Below are 14,939 nucleotides of genomic sequence, written 5' to 3' on the forward strand. Positions count from 1 at the left end.
GTTCCCCACTGCCCATCCCCCCACCACATATATTGCAGACACCCAGCCACGCTGAAGGATGGTACAGAAGGCGGTAGGTCCTGCCAGGGAAACGGCTGGGAGGAATGGTAGGGTAAATTAATGTGCAGAAGACACTTGGAGGGCTAGGATTCAGGAAAGGGACCCAGGTCTTTGTGCATCCACCAAATGCCCAGCCTCTTTCTCCTGTCTGTCTGCAGTTCTGTGTGTTTATTCTCAGCACTCTACAAGGCTAGCAAAGGAAGAGAAACCTGTCCTGAATTCCTGCAGGTCAGTGAAGTAAGGGGGTGTCTGGACAGGGACCTAGAAGGGTGGGGATTGTGGAGGGTACAGCATGGGCAGAATTTGGGGTCTAACCACCCACCTCCCAACACATTTACATTTTACCATGCTGAGCAATCAAAGAGACAATGACAGGGCCTGAGATAAATGGTTGGTTCCTGTATGTGGAAGGAATGGTGGGAGAAGGAGCTTGGCAAAAGAGCACACTTGGAGTGCCAGGCTAGGTTAGGGGAACCCAGATAAGAGTACATAGGTGTGAATATGATCCAGACCTGCATTCTGCATTCTACTCCCAAGCCCTCAGTCTCCCTTGTCTCCTCTTCCTCCCACCCTCACGACAGGAAAAGGAGGCAAAATCTCAACATGGAAAAACTCTGCAATGGAAATGAAGGAATACCTGAGAAGCAAGGAGAGATGGAATACAAAGAACAGCCACAGGATGTGGGAAAGCCAGAAGAAACTTGTACTCTGAAAGACAAGGAAAAGTTAGAAAATGAGGGGAAAACAAATCACAAGGGAAAGACAGAAAATGAAATTCTAAAGGACAACAAAAAGCCAAGGAGTGTGGCAAAGGCAAAAGAAGGAAAGCCAGTGAGCAAGGGAAAATCAGTCAGTGAGAGAAAGCCAGAGAGCCAGGGAAAGCCAAAAGAAGAAGGAAAACCTGTGAGTGAGGGGAAGCCAGGGAACAAAGGACAGCCAAAAGAAGGAGAAGCAAGGAGCAAGGGAGAGCCAAAAGAGGAAAAATCAGAGAATGAGGGAAGGCCAGAGAGCCAGGAAAAGCCAAAAGAAGAAGAAAAACCAGCCAATGAACCAAAGACTGCAGGAAAGCGCCCAGCTGGGGATGATGTACCCAAGAAGGCCAAAAGAAAAACCAAAAAGGGATTGGCTCAGTGCCTCAAGGAATATAAAGAGGCCATACATGATATGCATTTGAGCAATGAGGAGATGATAAGAGAATTTGATGAGATGGCCAGGGTGGAGGATGAGGTAAAGAAAACCAAGCAGAAATTGGGGGGGTTTATGTGGATGCAAAAAAGTTTACAGGACCCCTTCCACCCAAGGGGCCCAAGGGAACTCAGGGGTGGTTGCAGGGCCCCACAAAGGGGCTTTGAAGACATTCCTTTTGTGTAGTGCCTCTGGAAAGCATTTGCCAGGCCCTGTGCTTCAACCTTATACTAATAATTTGCTTTAGCTGTGGCTTTTGTTATCAGCAGCCTTCTGACCCAACTAGAGCACTCTATCAGTAGGGGATTTTCACCCATGCATTGCAAAGACATTATAATTTTGGGGAAAATAAAGCAGCTTATAATATCCTCTACAGAATTGGTCCACTTTTGTAAAAAACATAAGTTTATGTAGTATATCTGTGCACAGGAAAAATAGAAAATTTGTTCACCAAAAGGTTAATAGTTCTCTGAATTAGTATACTGTGGAGAACTTGATTTCTTTGTTTTCTTTCTACCTGTATGTTTATTTTTTTCCTAAAGAACACAGATTGCTTTTCTCATAAGGAAATGCTAAAATATAAAAAAGGAAAACAATATGGAAAAAGAAATATGAACATCTGTTCAGTGAATTTATGAAGGCTAGTGGAAACACTTAAAATTTTTGTCAGAACTTAATATGTGAAACTCATATTCCCTCTAGGACTCATATTTAGAAGAATTAACCTGGCAGTTATAACAGACCCATTGTTGTAAAACACAGTCTTGTCTTTCTGAAATGGGGATAATACTAGCCTCACAATATTCCTGAGTAGAACAGATGAAGCAGCGCGTATGTGAGCTGTGTTGGTCTGGTTTCTACATTTTCCCCTATGTTAGCAGGACCAAGACCCTCATCAGACATTTAGAAGGGGGGTGAGGTACAGCTCACCAATAACCAGGAATTAGTCCAGGAAGTCAAAAGATGGGTGCCACCCTGCCCGGGGTACTGCTATGTCTGCTGCACAGTGTGCCTCTTCTCATGGGTTGGGCACACTCTTAAGGTTCTCACTGTTGCTGACAGGCTGGTGTCCTCAAGGTGACAAAGTCCAGTCGATTTCCCTGGAGTCCCCAGTAAGCCCAAAACATGCCTCACACCATATCACCTATAGAAGTGAGGATAAAGCTAGAATTATGTTTACACAAGTGGGTAACATCCCAGTGATACTTTGACACTTAATCTCAGATTTTTTCTTAGCAAACCAATCCTTTCTGTGTTTGTTGTGTTGTAAATATGTTTTTGTATACAGCTATCTCTCTACCAAATTCAAATATGGGAAGTTGAAATAAAATCTGAGTTCCACACACTGGTTTTCTCATCTGTCAGTGCCTTGTCTGCTTGATTCCTCTTTCCTTAGAGGTAATTGTCTCCTAGGAAACTCCTGCCAGGTCCTGCTTTACAAGGTTAGCACACCTACCCACACTTAAGGTTTTTAGAGCATTGCTACTCAAAAGTGGTCAATGGACCAGCTGCATCAGCATCACCTGAGAGATAGAAGTGCAGAATCTCAAGTCTCCATCTTAGATGTACTGAATCAGAATCCTAATTTAACAAGATCTGCAATTGATTTCTGTATGCATTAAAGTTTGAGAAGCACTGGTCTACAAGGAGACTACTTAGCCTCCCCACTAAATATGTGCCTAAAAGAATAAATATATGTGCTCCAGAAGATACACATCACAGATGATATTTGTTAAACTGTGGTGTGTTAAGTTTAGTCCCATATTCCCTGAATTAATAGAGCCTGAAACAAATGTAATGAGTCAAGACCTGCAATTTTTTAAGGAAGTAGGGTAGAGTAGAATTGATTACAGCTAAATAGGAAAGAATCAGAATATATCACAGGTAGGTAGGTTGAAAATTGTTTTGTGAAATTTGTGTTTCCATTATGTGCGTATGTGTGTATATATACCCGTATATATGTTTATGTATATATATGTATATATATGTGTATATATATATATACATATATATTTGTGATTGTGGACTGAAGCTTTTAAAAAAACTAAGAAACAATGCATTGGACTCTGCTTCTCAAAGCACAATCTTTTCTTTCCATCCTGGTACCTCTAATACCTCGCACAGTGTCTGACAAGTTATAGGTTCCTAATAAAGTTGTAAATAATAATAGGAGTTCTCACCCCAGATCATTTCTTGTCTAGATAAATAACTGTGGACTTCACTAGCAGGGTTTCCTTGCAGTTCCAAATGGAACACCATGTAGAAGGTTATGTATCACAAACTTAACCCTATCTCATTTTATTAATGCTTGCATGTTTTTTAAAAAAAAATGTTTCATTTATTTTTGAGAGAGAGAGAGAGACAGAGCACGAGTGGGGGAGGAGCAGAGAGAGAGGGAGACACAGAATCCGAAACAGGCTCCAGGCTCTGAGCTGTCAGCACAGAGCCTGGCATGGGGCTCGAACTCACAAACTGTGAGATCATGACCCGAGCCGAAGCTGGACACTCAACCGACTGAGCCACCCAGGTGCCCCAATGCTTGCATGTTTTTAAAGTGTGCTAGTCTGCTACATGTCAGAATCATCAGGGGACTGTTGAAAATGTGAACTCCTGACCCCGACCTCAGGTCTGTTTCCTGTGTAATTCTGATTCATACTAAAGGCTAATGTCCACTGACTTATATATTCATTATTATTCAGTCATATTAAGTGTGAGTCACCAATAGATAAGCAGAAGAAAAAAAGTTGTAGTCTATTTTTGGAGAGGGATGGGAAATCAAGGTCTTTCTAAGGTATAAAACAAAGTTTGGGAGTAAGAACGCATAAAGGCAAGGATTAATACATATCTATTGAACAGAATCTGAAAGTGTCTTTAGAACAAATCACATATATAAACAAAGGCAGATAGAAGTCATCTCATACTATGGTGTAGTTCCTTCTTCAGATGCTATGATGACTATAGCAGCTAAATAGTTCCATTGCTAAAGAAGACTCATGGGACTCCAAATGTTAATGCTTGCAAATCCATAGTTTAGTGCATAAAAAAAGATTCAATATAGCAACAGCATTAAGGATCTGTGTCACAGCTAAAAACTGTCTCATAACGAGGGGTCTGGAGTGGCCAGGTTCAAGCTCCAATTTTCCTCCCTGTCTATAAGATCCCTGGCAATATGCACATCTTTTGGACCAGGAAACACTGATGTGTACACAGAATACCTCAGAACCAGAGAGCACAAATGCAGTCTCAGCCCAGGATTCTCCTACACTGATGGTTATGTAGGCATATTCTTGATATGTAGCTAGCTTCAACAGTAGAGCTCTTGGTGGGAAGATTCACCAAGATCAGGTGCAAATAACCTTGTTACCAATAAACAACAAACTAGTACAAAGCATCCAAAACTCCTCAGACCTATGGTTATAAAACAATATTCTTAGTATCTTTAATACCTTTACTATGGGACAGTACCACACAGGTGCATTTCTTATTTCAGTAGAATAGCTCAGACAAATCCCAGTCAGGTTAACCTCTAATAACAATATACCTTTTACCCTCTTCCTTGCCATGTAAATAAAGCTGATGGGGTACCCTTTCTCACTGCACACACAATTCCCAGTGACTACTACTAACATGTCCTCACCCCAGTTGCTGGATATCTATCCACCTTCTTATCTGGATTCACTCTTCTCCCTGTTTTATGTCCTGGGGGTCTGGCCCGTATGAACTACATCAAAGGACTCCTTTGTCCTTTGGGAACCAGTGGTGGATAATGTGGTCAGGAAATTTTCCTCCTATTTTGTTTCCTGCACTGTCACCAGATGCTGAGTCTCCTCTCCAAAGTTTCCTGCAAGGTGGCCCTCTCAACATAGGCTCTGTGTCTCCAGAGTTTAGCAAATCCTCTCTTCCTTTGTCCCCCAGGCCTAGGGCTGATAATCTTACCTTTACTAGCCATGGAGTATTGTACTGTCCCTGTGGTACTCAAATACTCTTCTCACACCATTGTATATTGTATTTTTTTAAATCTCTTTTCACATTTTCTTTCTTTTTTTAAATGTTTATTTTGAGAGACAGAGTGTGAGTGGGGGATAGGCAAAGAGGAAGACACAGAATCAGAAGCAGGCTCCAGGCTCTGAGATGTCAGCACAAAGCCTCTCACAGGGCGCAAACTCAGGAACAGCAAGATCATGACCTAAGCTGAAGTCAGTCATTCAACCTACTGAGTCACCCAGGCACTCCACCTTTCACATTTTCTAATGTGAACGTGCCCCCTGTTTCTGTCATGCTCTTCTCAGATACAGTAGATACCAAAAGTTACTCCAGGAATTGGATGTCTCATTTGAGGAGTGAAAAATAACCTTCTTACAATGGGGGTCAGGAGAGTGGGGAGCAGGTGTTAGGAGAGGTTCACTGGTAATGGCATGTAGTAGTATCATACTTAATCAAATTAACACCACTCGTGGCATGGAATAAAGTACAGAAATCCAAAGTTTTGGGAAATCAAGTAGATGTGTCATTTAAACACTGTGTTGAAAATAATTATCCAAAAGGTTGTGAAGTCACCTACATTCATCTGATGGTCCTAAAGAGTATGCATAGGAAAAAGAAGAAATTTTAAAGCTATGAAAATACAATAGAAAACACATCTAGATCACTAGAAAGCCTGCATGACATGTTTGGAGGAGTCCCTCACGTTATGATAGATAAAGCTGAGGACCAAGCCCAGGTACTCAGTGTTACAGAGTTCCACTGCCAATTAAATATTCTACCTGCTATGGCTTTTACAATAGGGTAAGGGCACATGTAGAGAAGGAATAGAACCTTGATGTATCAGATAGAGACTTTGTGTAGACATGCTCTAAAACATTAAGAAATGCAGTGGTCAGAGGGTCATCAAGCATTTTTGAAAATTTCTGTGTGTCTGCTCTCTGTAGGCTGGAGACAATGGTGGAGAATGCTGCAGTGGAATTGGCTACTTGATCTTAATGTGAATTGAAGGGATCCTAGAGTGGTGGGGGTCAGGTGACAGTGCTTAATCATATAAGACAAGGTGAGTACAATAACCACAGTAAGCCACAAGAATGAAATGCTAATTAGAGGATGTTTGACCCACAGGGATCTGTGGTGATGGCTAACCAGAGCATTCCAAAAAGTGAAATAATTGGGCAGTCTACAGGATGTTGCTCAACATATTCAGGCAGAAAAAAATTCTAGGTCTGCTGGAAAGTTTAATTTGAGTTGCTGTAGTGAGATTTCTCAACTTCTTACCCAACTAAAGGGAACAGAGGGTACATTTAAGTTAGGACCTTGAAGCCACTGGTGTATACTATAAATCTTCCATCAAACCTTTCCCAATGGGACCTGCAGATATTTTTTAGGGTGACTGTGTACTAGGGAAAAGGAAATATCACGACCTTCTGGGAGTTATTGGCTAAAGACTCTGAACTGGTGCTAACCTCTGTCACACTAAGGAACAAATAGGCAACAAGATAAACAATGTAGAAAAGGCTATAAGAGACTAATGGGACATGGTGGGGGAAAAAAAAAATCTATCCTATATGTAATCAAATTTCCAGAAGAAGAGGCGAAAGAGAATGGGGGAGAAACACTATGAAGAAATAATGGAAGATTCACTTCTATCATGACAGCCTGAGGAACCCCACTGACTGATACCCATTGAAAGTGATGAAAATAATATTTAAAAAACCAACAACCATTAAAGTATTTTGAAAATGGTCTTAAATATGATAAGGATATATATGATAAAATAGGCAAAGAGGGAAAGGACAAGACCTGAGGTCCCTGGGTGGGGAAAAACACATATTTTGGAAAAATACTGGGAGCTTCTGACCATAGCAAACTCCCTCAAGTGTAAGGATCCACTTAAGAATGTAACAGATACCACCTACTCCCCCTTAAGAATTTGACAGTCAAAATACCTAACTAAAATAGGTAAACCATAAAACTTATGTTATTCGAGGGACATTATGACTGTAGTCTGACTCCTCACACAATAGAATTGAGCCAGTCAAGAATGGACAGCCTGCACCTAGAGTTATCAAGCCAATAAGGGTAGAACCTGAGAAGGAACAAAGGGGACAGGTAGGGGTGGGACCTGACCAAAACCTTATACAACAAAGACCCTTACCTGTAGTTGCAGGGTGTTCACTTTTGAATGCCCCCACTCTGTAAAGAGAGCTTTCATACTTTCTAATCTTATACTCTAATAAACTTTTGCCTGCTGCTCATTTTATTTTATGTCTGCCTCTTCATTCTTCAAAACAGTGAGACGACAGACCCCAGGTATTGAGGTAAAAAAAATCCTGCAATGCTAAGGACAAACAGCACACAAAGAAACATCTATTCAAGAAAATCTACAAAAATTTAGTATGGTGAGAGCCTGTAATATTTGAACCAAGACAGTTCCTTCATTCCCCACTTTCCAAGCTCAGTGAGGTGGATACATTCTTCCACGCTGCTAGAGCCAAAAACACAGGGCTCCCTCTCCCCCAGATCCCATCAGAGGGCCTTCTTCACAAGTGGAGCAGGACTTTAGCATTTCTTACCCTTATCCCAATTGTCTGTTGCTGAGACTAAGTCCTGTATGAATTCAGCTGAGAAGTGGGGCTTCCTTCTTCTACCCAACTCCCACTTGTGGAACAGAGAATGTACCTTGGGCATAGCATGCCTAGAATATTTGTGGCCCCAATGTCCCTTGCCTCAGTTTATGAGGCAGTGGTACTATTGCAGGAAAGGTAAGCTGAGAGGACCTCAGGCTGCTGTCCCCTTTCACTGAGGGCTCAGATCATACAACATGAGTTATATTCAGAAAGAAGCTATCCATTGCCCCATCCCCAGTTCCAGAGCCCTTGCTCAGAGATTTTATCAGTGGAATAAGCAAGCCATAAAATAGCTCCTTATCTCTTCCCGAAGAAACTGACTTCATCTACAATGAAGGATGAAGAATTTTAAGCCTAAGGGCACTCTTAAGAAGGGTGATTGTTGTGGTGAAAATAAATTGGAAGAATATTCATGGATCTAATGAACATAGAGCCTAGACTGTGGCCTGGCTGGTTTGCAGTATAGAGCTGAAATATAAGACAGCTCGAGGAGCCTCTGGAGTCAGAAAAAGTATCAAATACTGACCTCAGAAATTATCCATGGAAGGAGCCACAGTTTGATTGGATTAGTTTGTAGAGAAATTTATGGCCCAGGGCACTGTTGAAACAATAGAGCAATCAGCTCTAGTAATTAGTAGAAATTGACAGCTATATGTGTCAGGTAAACAGTGAAGGAAAGCTCTACCAGTACCACTGTGATTCCAGTAAGTCTGTGTTCATACCCAAACTTGAACCATCAGATGCTTAACACTGTGTGGGGGGATAGACTTTACTAAAATAGTCCAGCCATTCACTAAACAAATAAACAAGTAGATAACAATAACAAATCATGGTGTGTGTGTGTGTGAGGGGAGTATACAGAGTTGATATATTATTTAAAATGTTCAGTTTGCAGCAAAAATTATGTGACATGCAAAGAAACAAAAAAGTAAATTCAAGTACTGGGAAAAAAGCAAGCAACAGAAACTGGGAGAGTGACCAGGTATGAGATCTAATAGAAAAGTATTTCAAAGATGAATAGGTATAGATATTTATATTTCTAAATATATATATGTGTATATATACATATATAATATACATATTTTATACATATATATAATATACATATATATTTTCCACAGAACTAAAGGAAATCATGATTAAAGATGTATAGGAAGGTATAATGACAATGTCATATCCAGAAAAGAATATGAATAAAAATATAGAAATTATAAAAAGAACCAAATGGAATTCTGGAGATGAAAAGTACAATAACTGAAGTAAAAATTTCACTACAGGGGTTCAACAATAAATTTGAACTGGCAGAAAAAGAGTTGGAAAACTTGAAGATAGATCAATAGAGATTATGTAATAGAGAAACAAGCATGAAGAAAATGAACAGAGCCTCAGAGAAATGTGGCACACCATTGGGCATATGAGCATTATATGTAAGAGTAGTACCAGAGAGAAGAGAGAGAGATTATTGGGACTAACATATAGAAGTTTACTATATGTGTAATATATTTGCTAATAACAGCAGAGAGGAGGTGAATGGGAGTAAAGCGCTAAATGGCTGAGGAAATAACTACAGATTATAAAAAAATAATTATAATGATATATTATTGGCTTTGCAACATTAATAAATGTAAAATATAATGAAAATAGCACAAAGGGGTTATAAGGGAATAGAGCTATATAGTAATAACATTTTTATGTATCACTGGAATTAAACTGGTATGAATCAGAAGCTGATTATGATATGTTAGGATGTATATGGTAAACTTTACAGCAACCACTAAAAAATAAGTGAAAAATGTTGTAAAAGATATTAAAGTATAATACATTTAAAAATAACCTGGTAATGCAATATAAAGCACTGAACAAGGAATAAAGGAAAGGATACGATAATAGAAAATAAAAACTAAAATGGCAGAAGTAAATCTAGCTATATCAACAATGAAATTAATTATGAATGCATTAAACACTCCAATCAAAAGGCACACATTATCAAACTGTATTAAAAAAACACAATCAGCTATATGTTGTTTATAGGAGATACACTTTAGATTGAAAGATACAAATAGATTGAAAATAAAAAGATAGAGAAAAGTATATCGTCCAAACAGCAACTACAAGAAAGCTGGAGTGCCTATACTAACATTGGACAAAAGTGATGCTAATATAAAAATTGCAACTGGAGTTGGGGCACCTGGGTGGTTCAGTTGGTTAAGCGCCCGACTTTGGCTCAGTCCATGATCTCACAGTTCATGGTTTCAAGCCCTGCATTGGACTCTGTGCTGATGGCTCAGAGCCTGGAGCCTGCTTTAGATTCTGTATTTCCCTCTCTCTCTGCCCCTCTCCGTTCATGCTCTGTCTCTGTCTCTCTCTCTCTCGAAAATAAACATTAAAACATTTTTTTAAACATTGCAACTGGAGGTAAAGAGAGACATTTTATAATGATAAAAGGGTTAACCTATCAGGAAGATATAACAATTTATTAACATTTATACATTTAATAATCACCAAAATACATGAAATGAAACTGACAGAAATAAATGGAAAATAGACAATTTAAAAACAATACTTTGAGACTGCAATGCTGCATTTTAAATAATGGATAGAAAAACTGGACAGAAAATCAGCAAAGAAATAGAAAACTTTAACCGCACTGTGAAACAACCATGCCTAACAGATATCTATAGAACACTCCATCCAACAACAGAGTATACATTTTTTTCAAGTGCCCATGAAACATTCTCCAGGATAGGTGATATTCTACACCATAAAAAAATCTCAGTAAATGTAAAGGATAAAAATAATGCAGTGTATGTTCTCCAACCACAATGGAGTGAAATTAGAAATCTATGGCAGGAAAAACATTGGGAAACTCACAAATATGTGAAAATTAAACACCACACTCCTAAATAACCAATGGCTCAAAGAAGAAATCAAAAGGGAAATCACAACATGCCAAAATTTGTGGGGTCCAACTGAAGAAGAAAGATCTCAAATCAATAACCTATCCTTACACCTTAGGTCAGAGCAAAAAAAAGAGCAAATTATACATGAAGCAAGCAAAAGGAAGGAAATAATAAAGATTATAATGTAAATTAATGAAATGGAAAAGAGAAAAAAACAATAAAGAAAATCAGTGAAACCTAAAGATGGTTCTTTGAAAAGGTCAACAAAATTGGCAAACCTTTAAATTGACCAAGGTAAAAAGAGAGACTTGAATAACTAGAATCAGAAGTGAAAGAGGGAATGTTACTATCAACCTTAAAGAAATATATATATAAATAAATATATATATAAATATATATATTTATATATATTTATATATATATTTATATATTTATATATATTTATATATATAAAGAAATATATAAATATATATATATATAATATATTTATATATATATATATTTATATATATTTATAATATATATATAATTTTATATATATTATTTATATATTATATATATAATATATATAATATATTTATATATATAATATATATAATATATATTATATATATATAATATATATATAATATATATTATATATATTATATATATAATATATTTATAAATATATATTTATATAATTTATATATATATATAATTTATATATAATATAATATATAATATATATATTATATATATAAAAATATATATATATATAAAGCAATACTAGACCAACTGTATGCCAATAAATTAGATAATTTAAATGAAATGGAAAAAATCCTAGAAGGACATAAACTACTAAAATTGAATCAAGAAGAAAGAGAAGGGCTCCTGGGCAGCTCAGTTGGTTAAGTGGCTGACTCTTGATTTTGGCTCAAATCATGATCTCACAGTTCGTGGGGTTGAGTCCCTTGTCAGGCTCTGCACTGGCAGTATGGAGCCTGCTTGGGATTCTCTCTCTCCCTCTGTCTCTGCCTCTCACCAGCTCACTTGTGTGTTCGTTTGCTCTCTCTCAAAAAAAAAAAAAATAATAATAATAAACATAAAAAAAATTCCACAGATTTAAGAAGAAAGAGAGATTTCTACAAGGTGGCACGATAGGAACATTCTGAACTTGTATCTTCCCATGGATACCTCAAATCTACAGCTACATATAGATAGATCTTTTTCCTCTGAAAAAGATCTGAAAACTAGAAGAATTGCTTCTCCACAACAAGGGATAAAAAGATCACATTGAGATGGGTAAGAGAGACAGACAGACATAGTTTCCAAAAACCCCACCCCCAGTACAGTGGCACACAATAGGGAGGGATATCACCAGTCCTGCATATCTCTTGGAGAAGTGATGGGTTGGTGCCCCACATCAGGCACCCCAAACCCTGGGATCTGCAACAGAGACAAGCTCCTAAAATGTTTGGTTTAGCAAACCAATGGGGCTGATGTCTAAGGGGCCCAATGTGCTATAGGAAACTGAGATTCCCCCTTTAAAGAACTCATGTGTTGTCTCACTCATCCTGAGACCCATTAAAAATCACCTCGACTAAATGTGAAGGAGATTCATTTGCTAATCCAAAAGCATCTGCTGGAGGGGCAGGGGACAGTTGGAACACTTCCCAGAGATGGAGGCACTAGCAGATGCCATGTTTTGCACTGTCTACCTACCCTACCAGTACAGGTGGTTGAGTTCAAATGCAGCACCCTCCTGCCACACTGCTAAGACATGTTGGGGGTGACCAGTTGTGGCACTACCCTGCTGCTTTGCTGAATCCAGAGAGCATGGGGGACTGCAACACTCCCCCTACTCCGTGGCCAGTGCTGGGGAGTGAAGGCAATCATGGCATTTTCCCACTCCTAGCTTAAAGCTGGCACATGAGGACAGAAAAAGCACTGCCTTGATACATTTCTGAAGGCCATAGGCATGCAAAGTCAAGACATTTTCCCACTGCCTTTCTGAAGCTGGCAAGCATATCCTACCTCCTACACTCCTCAGCTGCCTAGCTAAAGCCAGAGGGAGCATGAAATTCACACAATGGATCCTTCTTGATAACCTGGCCCTAGTGGCCAATTGACTGGTGTTCCTAAACCTCATGGGAATGTAACAATCAGAAAGACAGTTCTTGGTTGGCTACCACCCCCAGGGTGCTGAACAGACAACAGACTGAAACACAACCCCAGTCTTCCTATGAAAAAGGCCTATTTACTTAGCTTGGAGCTTTAGCCTGAAGGGCAGACTTCAGATTTTCCACACATCTAGGGGCTAAGGAAGTGCTCCCAGGAACTGTAAGCAGAAAGATACCCCATCTTTGCATACTCCATAGGCCTTGTTACAGTTTGATGAGACCTCCCAGAAAGGAGCTTATATACATATCTGAAACCCTGATTTTTGCAACTGTTGTCCAAAGGAAATTTCCAGATTTTCTGGTCTGGAGGCTAGTGGGGATAATAATTGCAGCCTGACAGGACTGTAAAAATTTACATAATTTAAAAGCTGCTGTCTGCCTGTGGTTTCCAATCAGCTTGACCTAGGTGTTAAATGAGATTCCTGCTTTTGGAGCACTGACATGTCTTGGCACACTTCCAAAAGTGGGAACACTTCAAGAATAAATCAGGCAGTTTAGATAATCACAAAGATTTAAGAGAAAAACAAGAACTAGAGCAAGGTTGAATAAGATGTTTCATTATCTACCTAAAGCTAAGAGACTCCTTCAAGACTAAGAGAGGTAGCTATTTTGCCTAATACTTAGAAAAAAACACAGACTCAGGAAAAATGAAGAAACAGAGAAATATGTTTCAAATGAAAGAACAAGACAAAACCTCAAAAGACCTTAATGAGAATGATCATAAGGAAGCTATCACACTCAGGAGAATAGTGGATAAACACAGTGAGAACCTCAACAAAGAGACAGAAAATATAAAGAAAGAAGCAAACAGGAGTCATAGAGCTAAAGAATACAATAATTGAACCCCCAAAAATACACTGGAGGTGTACAATAACAGACTAGATGAAACAGAAGAACTAATCAGCAAGCTGGAAGACAAAGCAATAGAACGCATCTAGACAGGTCATCAAAAAGAAAAAATAATTTAAAAAATGAAGATAAGTTAAGGGACCAATAGGACAACATCAGCCAGAATAACATTCACATAGTAGGGGGCCCAGAAAGAGAAGAGAGAGAAGAAAAAAACCAGAAAACTTATTTGAAGAAACGATGGCTAAAAACATCCCTCACCTAGGAAAGGAAACAATCATTCAGATTCAGACATCACAGAGAGTTCCAAATAAGATGAACTCAAAGAGATCCCCACTAAGACACATTATAATTAAAATGTCAATAGTTAAAGAGAGAATTTTAAAAGCAACAAGAGAAATAAAAAGTTTTTATATACAAGGGAAACCCCATAAGGCTATCAGAAGATTTCTTAGCAGAAACTTTGAAGGCCAGAAAGTAATGGCATGACATATTCAAAGTGCTGAAAGGAAAACTGCCAGTCAAGAACTCTCTACCTGGCAAGATTATCATTCATAATTGAAATGATTATGTCATCTATAATCATAATTATAATTCATAATTGAAAGAGAGATAGAGGGTTTTTCTTACACAAGCAAAAGCTAAAGGAGTTCATCACTACTAAACCAACCTTATAAGAAATATTAAAAGACTTCCTTAAGCTGAAAAAAAATGGAACTAATTAATAACAAGGAAACATATGAAAGTAAAAATCTTACTGGAAAAGGTAACTATATAATAAATGTGGATCAGTCACTTAGAAAGCTACTAGAAAAGTTGAAAGACAAAAATAGTAAAATTAAATAAAGTTACAATAATTATTTTAAGGATATATAAAATAAAAATTTGTAAAATATGACATTGAAAACATAAAACATAAAGAGGATGCAAAAGTATAGCATTTGGAAATGTGTTAAAATTTAAGTTGCTATCAACTTAAAATAGATAGTTATTTACATAGGATGATGTAGGTGAACCTCACAGTAAACACAAAGCAAAAGCTTAGCGTAAATACTCAGAAGAAAATGTGAAAATAATCTAAACGTAACACTAATGAAAGTCATCAAACAACAGGGTGAGAGTAAGACAAGAATAAAGGAGCAAGGATGAACTACATAAGCAGCCGGAAA

General features: G+C 38.1%; 1 protein-coding gene across 1 annotated transcript; it reads left to right on the plus strand.

The window, feature by feature from the left end:
• The first annotated feature begins 663 nt into the window (after nucleotides 1–663).
• On the plus strand, nucleotides 664–2,590 carry TCEAL2 (transcription elongation factor A like 2). The gene has a single exon (XM_019438530.2). The coding sequence runs from the start codon at nucleotides 664–666 to the stop codon at nucleotides 1,429–1,431; it is 768 nt and encodes a 255-aa protein (XP_019294075.1). The 3' UTR covers nucleotides 1,432–2,590.
• Nucleotides 2,591–14,939: the final 12,349 nt, after the last annotated feature.

Source organism: Panthera pardus, unplaced genomic scaffold (assembly GCF_024362965.1).
Source record: "Panthera pardus isolate Hobbes unplaced genomic scaffold, ASM2436296v1 HiC_scaffold_27, whole genome shotgun sequence".
In the NCBI taxonomy this organism is placed as follows: domain Eukaryota; kingdom Metazoa; phylum Chordata; class Mammalia; order Carnivora; family Felidae; genus Panthera; species Panthera pardus.

Bases quoted from the DNA above. Each gene is read 5' to 3' on its own strand.
- TCEAL2 (XM_019438530.2), top strand. From the start codon at position 664: ATGGAAAAACTCTGCAATGGAAATGAAGGAATACCTGAGAAGCAAGGA.